Genomic DNA, 22,465 nt, shown 5'->3' on the forward strand with positions numbered 1-22,465 from the left:
TAGAGTCATTTGTTTATATTAACTATATGCTGGTTTTGAGATAATAACTAAGTCCAAAATAACAAGGCGTGAAGATGCCTTTATACATTTCCCTGTGCTGACAAAGGCTTGACTAAAAAAGAATAACCAAAAGAAAAGGCCAACAGCTGTGTTTGTATAAAAACGGGATACCTTGAAGATGAAGCTACAGTGGTACTGACTCCAGGGTGACTTACTCAAGTGTGTAAACAGGCAGGGAGCAGAAACAATAGTGCATAATTTATTTGAGCAATTAACTAATTAAGTAATTAACAGTCTTTGAATAGTGAATTCATCTAGACCACTGCTCTGAATCCCCCCACACTGCTGAAAGAAACTGGTTAAATCATCCTGGTTGACAAATACGTTTGAAGAAACCACAGTCTGCCGGAGGATATGCCACAAAAGAAAGCAAGCTTAATGAGCTGAGTAAGTTACTCATTATAAACTATTTGCTCAGCTATAATCAGCCATCAAGTGAGTGAACATATGCTGAAATGTGAGGGTGGAGACATTACAGCTTCCAAATGCCTGAGCCCTGCACAGATAGATGAACCAGCTGGAAGTGCGGCACCATCACCTAGATAATCACAGGCTCCGAGCACTCAGGAGGGACCAGCTTTGAACGGCTGCCCAGAAGCCAAAAGAAACAAATTTCTTTCCCATTAAACAGATTTATGGATTTCTTTTGTTCCTATAAAAACTGAACTGTGTTAATAGAAGAAGACAAATAAAATTATAAATAAAATACACTACAGTTCAAAATACATGCCTAAGCTGCGGCTTCATTCCCTGCTCCAGGCCTTGATGACACAAATAAAGCTCAGGATGGAGCAAAGGGGCCGGAAAAGCCCCAGATTTACCGGCGAGTGAAGGGGAAGCTGTGTTGAAAGTTATCATTAAATTGCTCTGACATTCAGAGTGTAGAAGACGCTGGTAAGGTTGTGCTGAGGCAGCGATTTCAGAATATCTTGCGGAAAACCTTGAAGAGCTGCTATTACAGGGAATTCCATGGCTACATGAACTGTGTTACGGGCCTCGCCTGTGCGGCCTCAGACACAGCCCGATGCTGCTTTGCCATGTCCTGACCTTGGCACGGAAAGTGCAGCACAGAATCTCGCACAAAGTTCCTTCCAAGTGCCACTGTATTTGCCCTTAAACTGGTGAAAAAAGCCCATCTTTTACACTTTTTCCACTTCATTCACTGTTCCTCCCCCTCCTTTATTTCTTTAATTCTTTTTATTTTTTTTACATGACAGTGAATCCAGAATAATGGCAGTAAGTCAGTATTCGCTACAGCAGCATGAGTGAGGTTGGATCCTCTCCTTGGAATATGATCTTAGAACATGAGTTGTCAGAAAACTGTGGAACGGATTGTCTGCTGAAAGATGTTACAATTATGTCAGTGTTAGTAAATCAGTTGCAGAGAACGTGTCTGTATGTTGTACCTGCACTGGTCCGCGGTGGCATCATTAGAATGGCCCTACAGCAGTTGGCCCATGCCAATTATTAGTCTCCAAAAGAGAGCACTATGGACAAGGGCTGTTCAGCGACAGTTCAGAACCAAAGAACAGCATATTTATGATGTAGATGTAGCTTAAGAAGATTAATTGGTCTTTTCCTTCAAATAACTAGGTAGATATTGTATTCTGGAGAGACACTGAGTATCTCAGATAAGTATGGTACAAAGCTTGGCCGTGTCATGCTTGGAAGACTTGGGAAAGCTGCATGTTGTTTGTTCCCCTAGTCACATCAAAAAGCACAGAGGTAGCTTCATCCATTCAATCTATCCGACTGGCATCCTTAATCTGCCTTCCTCTTACTGCTTCCCTCTCACCAGCCTCATCCAGCTATACAGTTCGGTCAGGTTCTGCCTAATTCTTACATGACTACAGAGGAAGGACCATCCAGAGAATCGTAGAATGGTCCGGGCCTGAAGGGACTTCCAAAGGTCATCTAGTCCGACCTCCCCGCAGTCAGCAGGGACACCCCCAACTAGACCAGGTTGCCCAGGGCCTCGTCGAGCTTCACCTTGAATATCTCCAGGGAAGGGGCCTCAACCACCTCCCTGGGCAACCTATTCCAGTGTTCCACCACCCTCATCGTAAAGAACTTGTTCCTAATATCCAATCTAAATCTCCCCTTCTCCAACTTAAAGCCATTGCCCCTCGTCCTGTCACTGCAGGCCTTTGTAAACAGACTCTCCCCAGCCTTCCTGTAGGCCCCCTTCAGGTACTGGAAGGTTGCTATTAGGTCTCCCTGGAGCCTCCTCTTCTCCAGGCTGAACAAGCCCAGCTCCCTCAGCCTGTCCTCATAGCAGAGGTGCTCCAACCCCCTGATCATTTTAGTGGCCCTCCTCTGGACCCACTCCATCAGGTCCATGTCCTTCCTATATTGAGGGCTCCAGACCTGTACACAGTACACTCCTTACCACCACCACCACCAGGGTTTGACATTGCAAGTCTTCTGCTGGTTGAGGAGCAGCGCTCTGTCTGGGACTGAAGGTGATTGAAGACCACCACAGAGAGAGGGCAGCTGCATGTCTTTAGAGTGACACAGCTGCTGGGATGATAGCACAGTTTTCTGCCTCTGCTGCTTCCCAGGGTTGAGTGTTTCCCACTACCTCTGAGCCCACCAAGCAGAGACTACCATGTTATCACCCCTGTCTGTGTTGATAAAGGAATAGTTCTGGGCACATAACATCTAGAGTGTCTGCGAGTATGACACAATTTACAGAAGTCCTTCCCTGGAAATCCGTGGAGGTGTAAACCAAGGGTTGTGCTAATAACAAACCTTTAATCTTCCCTGTTGAAAGGTTAGAAAAATCCCTGTATTTTCACCATGCTCAGAGTAGAGCTCTGTTACTGCTATGTTGGTAACATCTATGCCAGGGCAGCTGAACACTGATGGTCATTACGCTGACAGGACTGCTAATGAGAAGGAAAAGCAGCCCTGTCTGTATGCTGACCCTATGAGAGAAAGTTGCATTTTTAGGTAGGATGTTGACTACGGGGCCATTCAGCTTGTGTTTTGTGTACTGAGTGGCTACAAGGTGAAATAAATATTGTCAGGGCACTGTGTTGGTACTGTCCAGATTGTTATGTAGTCAGCACAGACTCTGGTCTGATTTTAGTGTGTGCAAGTTCATACTCTCCCAGACAGCGGTCAGGAATGGTCTGGGGAACAACCTGGGCCATATGGCAGTTTGCATATGGCCATCCTGCTTCAGTGGGCAGGAGGGTTCCATCTGATGCTGGTGAGTCGTGCTGTGCCACGTAGCCTCAAGGCCAGACCACAGTTCCGGGCCCACTGTATTTTCTTGCACAAACATAACCACTGATATCAATGAAAATGACTTGGGATTATTGTTTTGTGAAGTACTGATTCTGATTTTCTTTTCAGTAGGGAAGATACAGCTTTTTTTAATGTCAGATAAGTTCAAAACCCAGGTCAACGGTAAAATCTTTATTAGAAGCAATGCTTTAGCCAGACATAATTCACACTTGATACACTGTTCTTTACATAAAAATGTATGAAGAAGAGGCAGCTGTGATGGGAAACTGAACCACCATCTGGTACAGCAGGACTGGTGTGCCATTTGCCTCTGCACAGGGAATAACTAAATGAATTAGGGTTCCTTCCACAGGATTGCTAAAACATGGCTGAGGGAGGGAATATGACAGAGGTCTGTAAAATGAGTGGACTAAAGAAGAATTGTTTACTAACTCTTCAGTATAAGAACTAGGGCACATCCAAAGAAACTGTCCAGTGGAACATTCAAGACTTGAATAGGATGCAGTGGAAAGAATGACTTCTCCACAAAACATGCAGTTGGGCTGTGGGGCCCCTTACCACAGGCTGCTGTGGGTGCCAAAACTTCACACAAATTCTACAACTGATTGGTTAAATTCATGGAAGAAGAGTCTGTCAAGGGCTACTAAATTTTAAGATGCCATCTCTGACTGTGGGACACCTTGCTCCTCCAGTTGGTTAGAGCTGAGCGAATATTCTGGGAAATACCACAACTGTACAATTTCCTTGATATCTGTTGTTGGACACTGCTGGACACAGGCTATGGTGCTAGACAGATCTTCCATCTGTATTGGTATGGCTGTATTGTGTTCTTCCCTGCCTGCTCTGCTACTCCACCATTAAACCTGTCTGTGATTAGTTTGCTCCCATATTTATTATGCAACTGCAGTCCTGGGAGACAAGGTCTTCCTCTGCCTTTCCTAGACAAGACCAGGAAGCAGGAGGTGGTGTCTCTCCAGTTGCTGGCCAAGAGCTGCAGGAAGAGACGGAGAAACCACTCCTCCAGCCACAGGAAAGCTGTGAGATTTGAACAGCACTGTTAGGCAGCCTTTGTCTGCTCCCTATTTGCTTATCATAGAATCATAGAATCATCTGGGCCGGAAGGGACCTTCAAAGGTCATCTAGTCCGACGCCCCCCGCCATCAGCGGGGACACCCCCAACTAGACCAGGTTGCCCAGGGCCTTGTCGAGCCTCACCTTGAATGTCTCCAGGGAAGGGGCCTCAACCACCTCCCTGGGCAACCTATTCCAGTGCTCCACCACCCTCATGGTAAAGAACTTATTCCTAATGTCTAATCTAAATCTGCTTTTTTCCAGTTTAAAGCCATTACCCCTTGTTCTGTCATTGCTGGCCTTTGTAAACAGACTCTCCCCAGCCTTCCTGTAGGCCCCCTTCAGGTACTGGAAGGTTGCTATTAGGTCTCCCTGGAGCCTCCTCTTCTCCAGGCTGAACAACCCCAGCTCCCTCAGCCTGTCCTCATAGCAGAGGTGCTCCAACCCCCTGATCATTTTAGTGGCCTTCCTCTGGACCCTCTCTATCAGGTCCATGTCCTTCTTATATGGAAGGCTCCAGACCTGCACACAGTACTCCAGGTGAGGTCTCACCAGAGCAGAGTAAAGTGGCAGAATCACCTCTCTGGATCTGCTGGCAACACTTCTCTTGATGCAGCCCAGGATGTGATTGGCCTTCTGGGCTGCAAGTGCACGTTGCCTGCTCATGTCCAGCTTCTCGTCCATCAGCACCCCCAAGTCCGTTTCCTCAGGACTGCTTTCTAATACCTCACCCCCTAGTCTGTATTGATTGCTTCTCTGTTCCTGAGCTCATTTGGATGGAGAGAAAGATATCACTTCCTGTAATTAAAGGCTGATCTTTCCCAGAAGGCTAATAAGTAGATCTCAGCCTGAATTGAACTCCCAACCAAGAGAGGGTTTAACCTTTGTCCAATGGGAGAAAAATCTGACTGCAAGTCAACCGAGTCAACCTCACGTTTTAGGAACTGCATTCCCCAACTTGTAACTCAGAGCACTGGTTCTCTAAGAGCACTGGTCTCTAAAAGCACTGGTTCCTGGGCTCAATACAGTGAGCCCAGGATGAAGCTCCATGGTCTGTGATAAGAAGCCACACAAGCAGGTGGTCTCTTCTGGCCTCTAGGTCTGTGACCTGCTCCAAGAACTTAATACATGGTCCGATTTAAAGAAGAAGGTCTGAAACTCTAAAAGCTCTGAAAATGCTACACAGTGCATTGAAAAGGAAATGGCAGAGTAACTCCCAGCTCTCAGCCTCTCATTTCCTGGCAGGGACGTGCCTGCCTTATGAAGAGTGTTAGGCACAAGTAAATCATGCAAGCACAGCTATAGTTATATGAGTCCTTACAAATTGGTGTCACAAACTTCTTGCAAGCATGACCCCTTTTTGAGCTCATTTGTCTTCACACAACACTTGAGCTCTAGCCATGGAAGAGCTAATTGCCTGGAGAATCTCACCTTAGACTGTGACAATACATGTTTATACCTGCAGCCGGACGTTACAGCTGGCTCTCATTTCCCAGTATACGGGAACTGAACTCCTGAGAGTGCTAAGTCAGCATAATTTGCTTTTATTACTTTTTATAAAATGGTTGATTTCATAATATAGACATTAAAAAGTTTAATGAAAATTTTTTAGATTTTTTTCTAATCTTCCACAATCCTCTTTGCATCACCATCACGACCAATAGTTTGGGAAGCAGTGAATTAAAGGCTAGTTTCCCAGACCTTCTACAGTCAGCAAATATTCTGCCTCTCAGCTGACATCTAAAATAAAACTTCCTTCCAATTCCTTCCAAGTTCAGTCCCTCATTTCCTCCTTGTACAAGGGCTGCCCTTCAGCATTTCCATCAGGAGGTGAAGAAGAAAAGCTCTTTGACACGAGAATGATTACTTACTTCATTGCCTAGTGTGTTTGTCCTGGACTTGCATTTCCCTATATTCTTTCCTTTCTTCTTTTTCCCTTTTCCCATAGGAATGCGTTCTATTTTTGTGCTAACGCTGTGCCATGGTTGCGCTATTTTTACAACTCTGTTTTGGTACCTCAAGCCTTTGTGAATTAAGGAAGAGGTCGCTGACTGACAGCAAGGTTTTCTTCTGTCGTTTTCTGACAGATTCTCACCAGTACTCTGGACTGCTCATACAGATATCCAAATGCAGTACAGTAAATGCAGGGGTTTTTTCCTAAAATAAAAGTAATTCATGTAATAAAACCAAACCACCTCGCACATCGTGAGCTGTTATCACAATGTGAAATTCTGCAAGTAGGATGCATAGTGGAGCCAACAATGACAAGGAGAATAACTCCAAGAAAACTCACAACTGAATTGACTATAGCATTTCCTCAGTACACACTTAGAAAGATTGAGACCCATCACCCAAACTTTTCACAAATTAGCCTAAATATGCTCTACATAAAGTATGCTAATACACTGCTTAGACTTCTACTCTTCTTTCTTCCCCATGTTACGCAAAGAAGACCTGAAAGAATCTCTCCCTTCCCTCTCTTTATCTTTTTAATCTTAGAAATGTCAGGAATGCAATATCCTGTTTTCTTTGGTTCTGCTGGGGGACCTTGTGGGTGCTTTAGGAGATGTTTAAATGCTGAAACTTTAATAAAGAGCTTGGTTGTCCAAAAGAACCTCATTAGTCATGGACAATGAAAGACTATTAATAGCAACATCAACAATATGCAAACAAAAAGTCAGAACAGTGTTTAAAAGCCCTTTCCTTTTTCAAATGCTAAAGATCCTCTCACTTTAGTCTTGTGATAGCCTCACTTTATTACTTTGCAGTCAGCTTTTCTGTTTGTAAAACCGTAACTTCTACCATAATCACCCCTTCCCAGAAACTCTATTCTGCTTTTGAAAAAAGACACCTCTTTCAAGGTTTTTACAATCCATCACAAAAAGATAAAGGGATCACATTTTTGTAGCTTTGAAAATCACAATTTTCACTTCTGAAACAATACAACTTTTAAGAACGCTAGCCTTAAAATAACCCTGTCTAACTAAAGTGATTTCAGAGTTAAGTTAGGGTTAGTAAAACTTCGCGTTTTACTGTGGATAAACCATTCACAAAAACAAAATACAATGTTCTGCTGCACACCCTTGCTAAGGCTTCTGAATTGTGATGAAAAGAAGGAGGAGAGAGAGAGTACATACAAGCACATTTAAAATAGCTCCAACATTCAGGCTACGTATGATACTACAAACATTCCTCTTAAAAAAATAAATACCTCCCCAGGGAGCTCAACGAATGTTACAAACTTGATAAATTTGAATGAATGTCACGTAAACTAGTAAGAAAGAATCAAAGCTGAGCTAAAAAGGAAGAGTCCATATAGCAGAACGAACACATAAAATGGATGGAAAGGTCCAAATGAAATATCTACCTTTAAGCAATGTCTTTGCATTCTCTTTGCTTTTTTGTAACGCGATCAAAGCCATTAAGAATTTATATATAGCTTAGTGTCTCTTCAGACAGCAAAAAACAACTTAGCAACACAAACAAGTCAATCCATTCTTCTACAACAGAACATGTTTTTAATTAAGAAAGAATGCCAGGATGAAGGAGACCTTACAAGTTCAATAAGCTGAGAGCATTTAATTTTTAGAAGTAGGGGAAAGAGTTAAATCTTTTTATCGTAAACTTTACGTTTTACTTTAGTATAACTATTTAAGCCCTTTCTTCCCTTTCTGATCATGTCTTTTGACAGGAAAGGGAGTATTTGTTTTGTCTGATTTTAACTCTTGGGAAAGCAAGCTAGAACTATCCAAAAATGTCTATACTTTATTCTGACCTCTGCCTTCCAAAAGAAGCAGTTTAGGCATGATGCATTTTCCAGAGAATGGAAGTATGAAATTCCCTTTCTAATGGAAAAATCTTACCTGGGTAATCATTCTTGTCTACATCTGAGTCTCCTCTTAGACTGAAGCCAAATCCCGAAGGAATAGACTGGGAGGCCCAGGCTCCACTGAGAACCTGGGAAGGGTTAGTATTTAACCCATTACTGTATCCATTGTAAATGAGCACTTTCCCTCTTCTGTCTTCTCCTGCAAATGGTGCACCAATAGCAATGTCTGCAGTGCAATAAAAGAATAAAAAGAATGGGCACAATTAAAATAAAGCGAAAATTAAGTTCCTGCAGGAAAACAGACATAAATGGCTTCTGCTACATACATGCAAGAACTTCAACGTTCTATACTTCTGTATGGATTCTAGCTTTAAGGCAAATATATAAAGATGTTTGTAGTGTCTGTGTCAAACTTTCATGACAAAAGCTTATTAAAATCATCTTTGAAGGGGTAATTGCATTATACTAAATAGCGAGTCCACACTGGACTCCTCTACCATATTTGCGTGGCATTTCATAAGCTTTAATAAAGCAAGATCTAATGAATGCCTGCTTCTACTTCCGTATTTTTAAACAGATACAAATTTTCCTTGATTTCCTGTGCCACCTAATTAATAAGGAACAGCTGTCAGATAAAATTAATTTTCTTTTTCCAGATAAAATATTCAACATAGACAAATGAACCCACCCCCCTCAAACATCCAGTACTTTATTATGCAAAAGAGAACAATGGAATTATATGTTTTCATCTATACTACACCAACATTTTATTGAGAAATTGGAATAGTACTGAGTCAAGAATTTAAGAGGAGGCTTTAGACATTCTGCAATTAAGCACTGCAATCCTTAAAAAATGAGTAGCCATATCCAAGAAGTAGAACTCACAATGCTCTTCCACATGGAACACGGAGAGAATCATGTGTCTAGAGACTGAGATTCCACAGCCACACTAGTTGAGCTAGCCAACAGGAAACACTAGAAGAGGACATGTATCTACAGCTCTCCTTTTTACCTTCTCATCTAGGAGCTGATGCTGAACTCCTTTATTAAACTTGACTTCAGCACCATCAATGTGAAGGCAGGAGTGCACCAAAGGTATATGACTGGCATTTTCAGCAGAAGACTTTGGCTCTAGATTCTTCCTAGCCTTTTCTATACAGTGAGAGAGAAAAGGAGAAATATCTTCTCCCTTTCTCCCAGAATGCAGGAAAGCAGGGATACCAGCCAGCCCTTCCCAGAGAAGCTGAGGGCTGGACTCCATGGTGGGATTTCAGGAGAATCCAGTGAGGATTTTCACAGCAGTCACAATCCAGTGGCTTCTTCCCACAGGATGAGATTCGGTTTTTGTGCACCCTGAATCCCAGTACAGACTATGGCTCCTGACACTACTTATCCCTTGCACAGAAGCCACACTTTGGCAACATTGCCCTAGAGTCTAGTGGCTACAGCACCGTGAGAAACAGCCCTCAAGTTAAGGAGGAGCTAAGTCCGTTAATTTTTCCTTGGTGAGCCAACTATCTTCAAAGCTGCTGTGCAAAACATTTCCTCCAGGAAAAACTCCTTGGGGTTTTAGATGCAGAGGTGCCTGCTTTGCAGATCCCTAACATCCCGGAAATAAGAAGCAAGGAAATGCATGCAGGGAAAACCAGGTTGTTACTGACCATGTCTAGGAGGCGAACTCTAGGAGCTCAAGGCATCCAGGCTATCTCAGATAATTAAGCAAGTTAGTTTACCTGGACTGTTAGCTTGAATTTACGTTCCCAGTTAACTTACATGAACATTTTGGTGTGTGTGTGTGCTATAGGCATTTGAAAAAGGTCCCATTATGCACCTGTTTTCTTCACTGCCTAAATACCAATGGAAGTCTGATTCCAAGATAGGATGCCTGTACTTTTCCAGTTCTTTGATTGTAGGCAAAACGCTCCATTTACTGAACCTCACTCAACTCTCAAACTCATCCAAGCATTTGAGGAGAGAAGGAGAAATCTACTTTTAAACAAATGCAACATCTTAACTAAGTATTTAAATGAAATTACAGTCATAAAACAACAGGTGATATTTTTATTTAAATGAACATGCTAATATTTAGTAAACAATAGCGCTGTAGTCAATATGACTGCCCTCCTATGGGTTAGCTTTCCATGATTTGTCCCTCAATACCAGTTTCATTAGGATTAGTGTAAATTCTCATGACTTTCCAAAGCAATTACATGTTAAAAAGCCTTTTTCAGCCACTGCACAGAAACTTCATATTCACTGATTAGCCATTTTTAATGTTACACAGAGACACATATTATGACATGACATATAAATTACCGTTATATCCGTCTTGATTGAGATCTCCAAGGTGCGTGATTGCACTGCCAAATCTACCAAACACTTCAGTGCCTGTGAGAATTTGTGCATCTCGGAACAGGAAAGCACTTTCCTGCAGGTATAGATAAACTTGCCCAACTTCTTTAGGCTTGCTCTCAAATTCTCTTTCCATAAAGAGAGGGGCACCAACTAAGATATCATCTAAACTGGAACAGTCAAACAAAAAACAGTGTCACTGAGAGGTTGAGTGCAATAAACACAATTCAAGCATTTGTTAAACAGGAAGCTGATAATTATCATAGAGTCATAGGCTAATTGAGGTAAGAAGTCACTTCCAGAGTTCTAGTCCAAACACTTGGTCAAAGCATGGTCAACTAGGGAAAGCTGCCCAGAGCAACGCCCACTCCAGTTTTGAGTATCTCCATGGATGGAGACTCCACAACCCCTCTGGGCAACTGCTTCCACTGTTTGATAACCCTCACAGCAAAATTGTTTCTTCCCAGTTTAAATGGAATTTCTTGCACTTCAACTTATGCACATAATAGACATTGAAAAGCTATACTGTGCAGTTAATGATGCAGAAGCCAGGAATTCAACTCAAAGGAGATCCATGTGACTAGAGCAAATTCTGAAGACCAATTCTTCTAACAGTGCTGGTGAGAGACAAATTTCAGTATAAAATCTATCTTTTAAAATTATACATCAGTAAGTGAACAACAGAACAAAACCTGCAACTTTCCAGCAGATTTTGGAAGCAATATACACGAAGCAGGGGTAAAACTTCAATTAATAGAGAATGCCTCATCACTAATTCAGATGGAAGCTGGGAGACAAAGCCAAAGCTTTATTTCTGAAAACATTTCTGTTGAATATTAGGTACACGAGAAGCTGCAGTGTTCAAGTAATTTGCTGTATTAAGTATTGAAAAGAAAGGACATCATAAAATCACAAAAATATGGGACTTAGAGGGAAAAGGATATATTCCATGTTGTTGCTCTAAATGGATGTGTTTCGAAACATGTTACCAACATTTATTTAGCGGGGAAAAAAAGCCCCTTTACTGGGCAGTAAAGAATAAAATCAAGCAAGATTGATAGACACATAACAAGCTGATATATTCTTAATAGATTGTTCTGAGATATGAAATGATAGTATCAGATTAATTTCTGAAGGTTGCTCAAGCCCATATAAACTAATAGGACAATTCCCATTATATCCAGTGGACACTGGTCATCCATATTAAGGAACTCTCTTTCTGCAAATAACTAGAACTACTCGATCCCAGAATTTATAATTTGGGAAACATATTGTCTTGCTCTGACATGAAACTTTGTTCAAAGTTTGTAAAACTTGTAGAAAACTTTCTACTCTCAATTCATCATCTTCCCAATAGTGATGTTTTCACAAAGGCTTTATCCAATAGTAAACCAATTAGTAAAATTACACTGCACTGTTTTTCCCAATTCTGAAAGAAAAACCCTCGTATTGCTTATGGGCTCAGCTACTACTTTACCATAGATACAGACTGGTTCTAAGATATATATCATAAATTTAGTACAGAATATCTCATCTAGAAGCCTTTTAAACACATTGTGGAACTTACACATTCTATAAATTGTGACAAAGTACTTCTAGAAATGTTATTTTTCTATTAAGTTTTATAGTATGTTTCCATAAAGGAAACTGTAATTCAAAACGTCAGGTTATTTTAGTACAGTTGTTCTATTCTTTACATGTCAGATTTTACCCCATGGCATGAGTAACTGAAAAAAGAAGGAAGCAGATGCTGACTTGACATCAAAGGTGGGGTTTTCCTTTCACACTAAACATCAAAAGTCCTCCTCTGCTAATGGAAGATGTTCGTGGTTGGGACAGAATGTAGCTGAAACAGTTGCCATGAAACAAAAGCAACAACAAAAACAGATCATAAATGCTCTTTTTTTACAAGGTATTTTATGTATGCCATGTACTACAAAGCATTACACAGTAGCACTATCATCAAGTATTACTTTATTACACTGCAGTCCATATATTTCCAGTAAGACTGGGACCCCATGGTGTTATGTGCTGTATAAAGCATTAAGTGAAAGATATACTTGGCTCCGATGAATATTTTACAACTGAACACTAAGGGAAGATTTTTTTAGACGTGGTGAGGAACCAAAAGATTCAGAGCCAGGAAGCTCCCAGTACATCGATGTAAAATAAGTAGATACCTAGACACCTTTGGAACTCTGGTCCACAGAGCAATATCCAGAGTGTCTAAAACGGTGAAAGGCGAGAGGCAGACCACCTATCATCCACAGTGGCCGAAAATTCTCTAAGCAGAAGCCTAGCCCAGAATACAAGATTCACCAGGTGAGACAGAAAGCAAGCAGAGAAGAGCTAGAGTCCGTTGTGCAGGGGTCACAGCATCTCAGCTGGAAGTGCACAGTGCTGGGTTATTTTTCTAGGAAAATTTCTACTTTGTTAAAATAAATGGTAACGATTATATAAAACAAATGAATAGTCCAGGGAGCAGCGACAAGAACCCAGTCGCTAAGATGGCTGATCTGCTGATGTGCTGAGGGAAAGATGGGAGGAAGAGTGTCATCTAAATTACACTGACCTATTTCTAAACTGGTTAGGGACAGCAGAGCTGCCTGGAACACCCGGGGCACTTATTGTGCCTTCCCTCCAGGTCTCAGCACGTCTCACCCACATCAAAGCCTTCCTTCCCTCACCCTCTTGATTTCCCCCCTTTCTCTATCAGTGATGAGCTCTGTAGGTCAGGGCAAGCTGCTTCAGCAAGTCCTCTGCAAGAAGGAATGCTCCCTTAGGCAATTCTAGGGGGTTGGGGTTGTTATTTTTGGGGTTGTTTTTTCACTGTCAGCGGAGTGTACTATGGCCAGAGAGGAAGGATTCTTCATCTACCCTGCTCTCTCTGACCCTCATTGATTGATTCCCGTTTTCTCTCCAAGTGGGTGATAAGCAAGCACTGCTGCTTACCATGCTTTATAGTCAGCTTTACCTCCCAGCTCCTACAGTTTTAAGTATTTAAACATCAAGCAGTCAAGGAGGGGTCACTTGTTTGCTTATAAGTACTTATGTGATTAAATTATGCATTTTTGTTGGTGAAGGAGGATATTTCAATTGGCTTTTAAATTGTAGGAGTTTATATTTACAAAATTGGAGTTCTGAGACAAATTCAGGTTGATGTGATTCCTTTTAAAAGGCCGTAAGAGCAAAGGAAAAGCCACTGGACAGTAATATTGAACCATAAAGTACAGTTCAGTTTGCAGAAGTATTTTGAACTACCTCATTAGATTTATTTCATTACTGCACTAAGATGCTGCAGTTAACATAAATTATATATTTATTTTTTGTTCCAGCACAGAAAGGTAATCAGCTACTATTGCTTCCTTTTTGATAAAAAAAAAAACTTTAAAAAGTACAAGCTGACCACCTGCTGAGACTGCATGCAGTTTCTTTGTATCCTGCCAGGTAATAAAAAACAGGAGTATGGGAAATGTCAAGAGGTCAAAGTGTAACTATGGGGAGCTTTGATATAGGCCAAATAAAAGACCAGTAAACAGTTTATTCCACTATGTTTACTGGACCATTTCAGTAGAAATTGAAAGTGTTCTCTTTTTCCTCTTTCCTAGGAATGTAGTCTCTAAGTTGATGGCAAATCTTGATTTTGTTAAGTTTCATTGTGGACTTCTCATTGTTACCAGTGGGCAAATAAACGTGAGTTCAAACAATACCCTCAGTTTCCCTGTTCTGCCTACAGTCCTGCTGTGGTGCAGATAAAACTGCAAGAGGCACTCTGGAACACCTGCAGAACTGCTAGAGCAGAAAGTCTACAGGACTTTTTTTCCTAGGATGAGACTAACCTTTAAGCCATGTCTTCAGCCTTATTACACAGCAAAGGATCATTGTTATTAATCTTTTCAGCATATTACTTAATTGGGCTTCTCATACTGATAAGGCCATCACTACCTCCTTTATTCTTAGCTGCACAAAAAACCTAGTGAATTTGAAATGGTCATTTCCCTTTTGCTTTTTTTTCCCTTCTCTTTCTCTCTGTTTTACTCTCCCTTTCAGATAAATATTTCTATTGACTATATGTGCAAACCAGCAAAGATAGACTACGTATCTAATCAGACATGTTTATCAAGTAGAGCTTTTTGTGTTTCATTTTCTGAGGGATGTTTGGATCTCAGAGAGAGTCTTTAGATTTCTTTTAAGATATAGACTGGGAGACCACACAGGCCTCAACAGCAGTTTGATTATATTATTGACATAAACTGTGGTCTTAGAGGTACACACAAAATACGAGACCTGCCAAGTAACCCTATGGTTCACAGGAAATAACCTGCACAGGAAATAGTTTAGTTCAGTGAGAAGTTAAATGGCAAGTTCCCCGAAAGTTTAATGAGTGTCTATTGAAACTTAGATTAATGTTTCTCCACCCTTTCACATTAGTAATGGGTTATGGTAGGACTAAATTAATTCTGACTCTGTATATCATAAAAATAGGAATTTTCAAAAAGCTGGGGCACTATGACAAAATTTGATCTCAGAAACTTGGAAAGATTTTAGTACCATGAAGCCACCACTGTTGAAATTGCTTCTTTTTTCTTTTTATTTTCCTTTTTTAATTTTTTTATTTATTTTGGAACTGAAGTAATATTTTATCACCTTGTTACTTTTTACCCTCACTCAAGGAGTACTCAAGGGGTACTCAAGCGTCAAAGGGTCACTAGTCACTTATGGGAAGCAATGATTTAGCCCAGAAAGATTATTAAATTCACTACGTTTAAGCACCTAATAAGAAATAATCACAAGAAAAGAATATGGAGTAGACACATCTGAGACATTTTGAAATAGGGGAGACTATGCCATAGCTCTAACTATAATCCTGGCTCACCTTTGGGCAGACTTCCAAGGCTCAGAGCTTCAGGGATCTCTATCTCCTTTCTAGAAAGCAACTATCAATATTCACTTACTAAAGTAATGATCTTCTAAAACACTTAATTAGACTTTGCGTGAGTTCAAAGTTAGCAAGCGTTTTGTTCTGAAATTCCTGAGTGTCTTAGGCACGATGCTGGGAGCTGAGCAGCACTCTCCTTCAGACAAGCACAACACCTGTCATAACAACAACAGGCCATAGACACTTCTGGGTCCTCTGGATGGATGATGAAAATGGATGGCCAACGAGCAGGTGCTGGAATGAGGAGCTGATGATATTGGAAAGCTTTTAAAACTGAGAAGTGAAGCTATGGATGGTCCACATATGAGAAGACAGCTGCTTTTGGGAATGGGAGAACAAACTTTTGACTCCCACCTAGCAGTAGCTAGCGCTGTTTATTCACTATTACTCTACCTGGACCTGTTTCCTAAGACTTTGGACATTGCCACACTGCTTTGAATAAATATTCAGGAAGACAAACTCACCCAAACTAGGCCTGCAAATACCTGTGCCACTGTAATTGCACAAAGGTAAGGCTACACGAACAATTAAAATTAGAAAAGCAGAGAAGCCAAGAGAAGCGTTTTGAGGTACGAAGCACCTGAAAACCTATGTTTATTAATAAATATCAGGCATTGCTTCCATGAATGTTCAGTGGAGCTGAATATATTTGGTAACCTACCCATCATTGTTAACATCAGATACTGCAACAGTGTACCCAAAATAAGACGCCATCTGGAAATAAAAAACAACAGATAGGCTTTCATATCAGATATCAATTTTTAAAATTTCTTTACTGATAATCCTCTTTTTTTCTATGGTCATTAATTCTAAAAAGTATTTTAAATATTCTTGAAACTACGTTAATGAAACTATATTCTCTACAGATACAATATTTCATCATGTAGTTGCTCGACATTACCTGTTCACCAGTGAAATTCTGGATAAAGGTCAAGTCTGAAGAATTAATAATTGAGACCTGGTAACAGAAAAAATAGGAAAAGTTTCAAGCACACACGGAGGTGTTGCAGTGTAACATCACTGCAAACCAATTTGACACACTGAGGGATGGTCCAAGAGTCCAAGAAAAAAACAATTATTTCATTTCACCACAGTTTTCCTGTATGATCTTGAATTTATGACTAGGTTTATGAGTTTCAGTTCCCCCATGAATAAAATGGGGACAGGACAATTTTCCTTCCTTACTGGACATTGTGAACAGCAGCAAATCACAGTCTATCAGCTAATCAGTGACTACATTAGTGTGCATGAAAACATGAACTTAAAACATTAAGAAATATATACATACATACATACACATATACATACACACACACATACACACCTTTCCTCTGAAAAATGGTATTAATAAGTTCCAGAGACACAAGGAGTTTCAGCTAGATGGGGCTTTGAGCAACCTGGTCTACTGGGAGGTGTCCCTGCCCATGGCAGGGGAGTTGGAACTAGAGGATCCTCAAGGTCCTTTCCAACCCAAACCATTCTATGATTCTATGAAAACTAGAGAATGTGTCTGTGGTTGGGATCTCTCCCAATCAGGTTAGTTCTGAAACTTCTTTTTTTCCTATGAGCTAAAAGATGTATCCACACACCTATATAGTTTTCTCCCTTCCCTTCTAATGGCATATCATGACTTCTTGCATGTGGTGTTCAGTGTATATACTTAGAGCACTGAAAATAAACAGTGGGTATGAATAATCTGAACTTGGACTTCTCCCCACTGTGGACACAGCATTGCACATGAAATATGCTAACCTATGGGCAAGATTAGGTCTGGTAACACTCAGCGGGTATAGGGATACTGGTAATACTCAAAGCATGCTTCTAATTGGACACTGAAAACAAACTTCAGAAAGGACCAAGTGATTAATATTCAAAGCCCAAAGCAATAAGATGTTTCAACGCAGGCAGATAAGCCTGAGGGTAAAAGTCAGTGGCAGTTTTTCTCTGATTAGAAAATTCAGAATCAGAGAGACAGTGAATATAATGTAGACTTTAATATTCCAAATAATCTAACTGCATTCTCACCATAAAAAGGATAAAATGAGGGTCCAATACATACATAGCCAAAGTTCTGTGCTCCCCTTGGGACTCCAGCAACCAACTCTGAAAAGATAAATGATCAACAGTGAACTGGTTATGCTATCTGAGTGGTGCATGCAACATGGACCCCATGCCACTGAAATTCTTTCTTGACACATAAATAACCCTTAGGATTTTGATTTGTTATTTGTGTCAGAAACACCTACAGATCACTTCAAGACATTAATTCCTAAGTTTTTAGCAGTCATTCAGTGCATCTAGTTGCGTGAAATATTACATCTTAAGTGCTGAATACACCCCTCCAGAGACCTCTTTCTGCCTAGTATTACTCAGCACAGCACAGTATAATAAAGATCTTAATACTATTCAGCTTGTTACGTGACAGCTGTGGATCGATGGAACCAGAATTAATTGTGGCATCACACGCTACTGTACAGAAGCTAAACGCAGGTATCCTTACAAATACCCCTTTTCTTTCTGGCTGCACAAGAGTTTGTCTCATCTGTTATTTGGCTTGATGTCATTAAAGCGTTCAACAAGTTTTGCTAAGCTAGCTAAAGGCATTACAGGGAGGTTTTCTGTGAGTGGCATTGCGGGAATCCATTGAACAAGAACATGAAACATTGGGCCTAGCTGCCTTCCAGGGTGTAATTCTGCTCAATGGCAAAATCTTAAACAACTAGTGGAAAAAATGGAAAAAGCAAAGTCACAGCCTGCAGTCTTATTGTCTAAACCTTCCCTCATTAGGATAGCCACATCAGAAGACAGCAGTAGGAACTTCAGGTATCAAAGCACCTCAGACACTTGCTTGTATTGACATAGCTGTCCTCTGTTCCTCTCTGGGTTTATATACTCCCCTGTGGTTGGAAGTAGTAATGAAGGACTGAACAAGACACAGGAAGATTCCCAGGTCAGCCAGCAACGCAATTCTTTGTGCCAATCATTCACGTTACTTAGTGATTCAAGAACCATCCATTATAAAAATGTCAATATGCATTTATAGATATATATCTATATAAATATACACGTGGCTGCAGCCTTCCATTACCAGGGACACATCTTTTTTCCACATTATAGCATTCAGCTCAACATTATTATTATTTTTTTTAACCCATAGTGGCACAGGACAGGAAACTCTATAGGGATTAAGCAGCAGCAGCAGTTCTGGGGAGCTGGGTTCATTTGTAGAAATGTACTATGTCTCTATTGGCTTTGTGAGTCTGGACCACGGAGCCGTTCATCCCCTCAAGAAAGCTACCCCATAAGCAATACTTTCTGACAGATCGCCAGCCCTATACAAGAAACATAGTTCTTAAGTTATGAAATACCAGGCATTACAGATATTTTCAGCTAACTGTATGTTTCAAAATCCTGTACAATTTCAGAACACTTGAAGATAGCTAAATCATGGACAAATTTCCATTTCTGACTGATTATTTTTAACATACTCTACCAAACTTGTGACTGGAGCTTTTCTTCTCCACTGGATTCAATTCGCAGGGACATGGAGAAACTAGTGTTCCATTTCTAACACACCTCCAAAATGTACTTTACAACTTAGAAATCAGGCAATGTTCAGCTTGGGTTTTGTTCTCCTGCCACAGTACTTTGTGCTATGAGTTCAGTACAGCAATTAAGTGGGGTTTAAGTTTTGTCGGTATTTAGTTAAAGCCTCAGTGGTGCTCCAAGAACTATCGCTGCAAAACCTAGCCCTTGCAGGATGGATTGCTCTTTGTCCTTAGAGAATTACAGAACTATGTTACTGGAGCTGCCACCTTCCAGGGCAGTTTTCCCTGGACATGTGAAACTAATAAATATCCTGTGTCACCTTTCATCAAAGGCAACAACTTGAACCTCAGTGTTTGAGCTGAATTCTAAGTCAAAGTCATGCAATGACATTTTGCACATTTAAAGAAATATTTATCCTCTGATTTTGGTCAAAACCTGTCCCTCAGCACACGTGGCTCTACTTTATCAAATTATTAATGTAGAGTCCTAGAAGGTGGTGTTTTTACAGATCATGAAACATGTGAAGCAGGTGAAGGTTTAACAGTAATGATGTTTTTAAGCAATGCTATTAAATCTGTGAGATGTCTGGTTCTTTGTGGATGACAGTTGTTGTCTAAATGCAAATTATTCTACATATGTTCTGTATCAAACTTACTTGATCCAAGAACCTTTACAAAGTCTCAGGCACGATTCCATATTCAGACATTTATATTCATGTGCATTAAGCTTTTCCTAATTCAAGGGACTAATTGAACACCTCATCCTCTTGTAGAATGTTTTCTCTGCCTCTAAGCCCAGGTTTTATAAAAAGGAATTCAAATCTTCTGTCTCCTGCTGTTAAATATAAGACTCAGGCTAGGAGCAAGAGCACAGCGACCTTGTTCTTACTGTATCATACCGGTGCAGGAAAATATAATGTATAAACAGGGTCAGCTAATGAACTGCCCCAAGCACCCCACCCTTACGGCATGTGAACTGGAACTAGGAAAACTTTTATAGAGCCAAGAGTCGTTTTCACCAACAAGAGCTAGCATGCCGGTGGAGACACGTCTTTGTCCAGAGGTAGCTGAATGTTACCTCCTAGCCTGGACTGTGATGTTTATGTGGCGGTCAGAAGTGTGCTTTCAGCATAAACAGACATTTCCAAGCCATGTTGCATCTGGCCAGCCAGATGCTGAGGACCAGCAGCCTCTGTGCAGGTGAGTAACTTGAGTATGGATCAAAAGACTGTACAGGACTGCAGTGTTGGCTCCACTTGTTACTACTGGTCACCAAACTGGCTAAATTAAGTGAGCCTGGATGGTTCCACCTACCATGCTGTGACAGCTCTAACTGCTGAACAGATGCATGGGCGCAATACCGTAACAACAGATTCAGACTTTTGGGTTACTTAAATTCTGCTCTGTTATGCTATACCTTCTAAGGAAATATTTGCCTCTGAGAATGTTTGGTACAGATAGCTTAAGTCTCATCAGGGTTTCAAATGCACAAAAGGTACATGCCTGCATAGAGACCCAAAATGGGGAATTTAATAGGTGTACGGCCATATGGTTTCCATTCAAGTATATAGCTTCTTACCTTGTTCAGAATCCCCAGTAAATTCCCCAGCAGCCACTGAGTATCCTGTTCAAAGATAAATTACAAGCAAAACACTTGATAAACCATTTCTTTCAAAGAATATGCAAGGACAATCAGATTTGTCTGTTCATCTGATCATAAGAATGCAAATTTTCTAACAGGTTAGTTTAGTGGACTAAAACTGTGTGGAAAAAAAGGAAAAATGTTTATCACATTATTATGACTAGTTTAACTATAGCTCTGAATGTATAATACATCTATTCCTTTTCTCCAAAATAGTAATTAATCTGAAAAAACAGCAGGTACTATGGTGGTTTGCCCTAACAGCTATTGACACAATTTAGGTCTTCATTCTAGAATCATAGAACGGTTTGGGTTGGAAGGGACCTTAAAGGTCACCGAGTTCCAGCCCCCCTGCCCTGGGCCGCGACACCTCCCACTACTGTACTGTAATGTGTGGGTGCCCTGTTTTAGCTCTGTATGGAAGGTAGATTTCCAAAGATGCAGTTACTTGCCTCCTGAAGCTTTAGTAAACCTGTGAGACAATTGCTATTGATGGAGTAAAGACTTTGGGATTGTATCAGGGACTGTAATTTCAAATCTATGGGCAGAGATGAAAGGATGCACCTTTGCCTTCAAATTCCACTGCATCTTTTCTATAATTATGTGAAGAAAACCCTAGCTTACATGCAGAGCCATGAAAATGTCATGCAAATTCTTGGAGATCAGTGCTAATAAAAGGTACATAAAGAGCCTTTTTATTTATTACATAGTATATTCAAATTGACTTTTCTTATTGCTTACTTCAATTGCATCTTTTTAAAATCAGTGAGAATAAACTGGGTATTTGTGCAGTACTGTACAAAATACCATAGAACTGAATTTTCTTTTATCTATTAAAAATTGAAATAGTCTTTAATGACTTTAAACTCAATCTGGCATCTTGGAATGAAAAAGACATAAATGGTAAAATTTTGTATTTCTGTTTAATTATTTAAGATCAAATAATAAGAATCTTAATGAGCCATTTAAAATCTCAACCTTCAAACCCTGTTGCTGTGCATAATTTTCAGAATGTTCATAATCCCATTGAAATAACTAGCAAACTACTGATTTGAGGTTGTGCTTAAGGCAAACCATGTTTAAACCTTCTCACAGTTGGGGCATTAGTAATTTAGGGCTTGTTTTCACATTTATGTAAGACCCATGCTTTTAGACGTAGAGCTCAGCTTACCCATGTAATTGTCATCATATGAGGGTGGGGCCACTCCTGTTTGCTTCTCTCGTGCCAGCTTCCTCAAAATATCCTTGAAGGAGTAATTTGCAATGATATCCGCAATACTTGCAGTGATTACCTGACCTGGATTCAAACAACTTCATAAATGAAAGCGACATAAAGGAGAGCCAGTCTCTACTAAATAGAGCTAGCAGAAAATCAGAACAGAGCTGATAATATAGCACAGATGCAAAGAGTAGACAACTTCTCTCAATCTTTTTCCATTATTACCCTGAAAGTCTCCAGAGTACACGTAAATCAATAAAACAAGGCATTGAGACTCTATTGAACCACCACAAAAACATCTCCAGACCCATTTCAAGGTGCTGATTCAAACTGAAGTCAAGCATTTTCAGGCTCAGCTACCTTTTGATGCTGTGTAGCACAAACTTAGTAGACCAATGGAAGCAATTTCTCGATGGAGAATTCCAAGCTATGAATTCCCTACCACCATAATCAACTACATCTTCCTCTTTTAATAGCAATGCAAAAACACACATCCATGAGGCTGACGATGAGCAAGCTGGTAGGCAGGATCTGGGACTCAGCTACATCATAC

The 22,465-nt window shown here is 40.5% G+C and overlaps 1 protein-coding gene across 1 annotated transcript in view; it reads right to left on the minus strand.

Moving 5' to 3' along the window:
• The window catches only part of ITGA8 (integrin subunit alpha 8), a 115,005-nt gene that overhangs the window by 74,230 nt on the left and 18,310 nt on the right, over window positions 1-22,465 (minus strand). The window contains exons 7-13 of the mRNA XM_074157027.1: window positions 21,865-21,990; window positions 20,631-20,675; window positions 17,563-17,606; window positions 16,405-16,461; window positions 16,165-16,217; window positions 10,529-10,734; window positions 8,247-8,438 (exon numbers count right to left, since the gene is read on the minus strand). Of these exons, the coding sequence (XP_074013128.1) occupies window positions 8,247-8,438; window positions 10,529-10,734; window positions 16,165-16,217; window positions 16,405-16,461; window positions 17,563-17,606; window positions 20,631-20,675; window positions 21,865-21,990 (723 nt within the window). The remainder of the gene's footprint in view (window positions 1-8,246; window positions 8,439-10,528; window positions 10,735-16,164; window positions 16,218-16,404; window positions 16,462-17,562; window positions 17,607-20,630; window positions 20,676-21,864; window positions 21,991-22,465) is intronic.

This window comes from Numenius arquata, chromosome 12 (genome assembly GCF_964106895.1).
Source record: "Numenius arquata chromosome 12, bNumArq3.hap1.1, whole genome shotgun sequence".
Classification (NCBI taxonomy): domain Eukaryota; kingdom Metazoa; phylum Chordata; class Aves; order Charadriiformes; family Scolopacidae; genus Numenius; species Numenius arquata.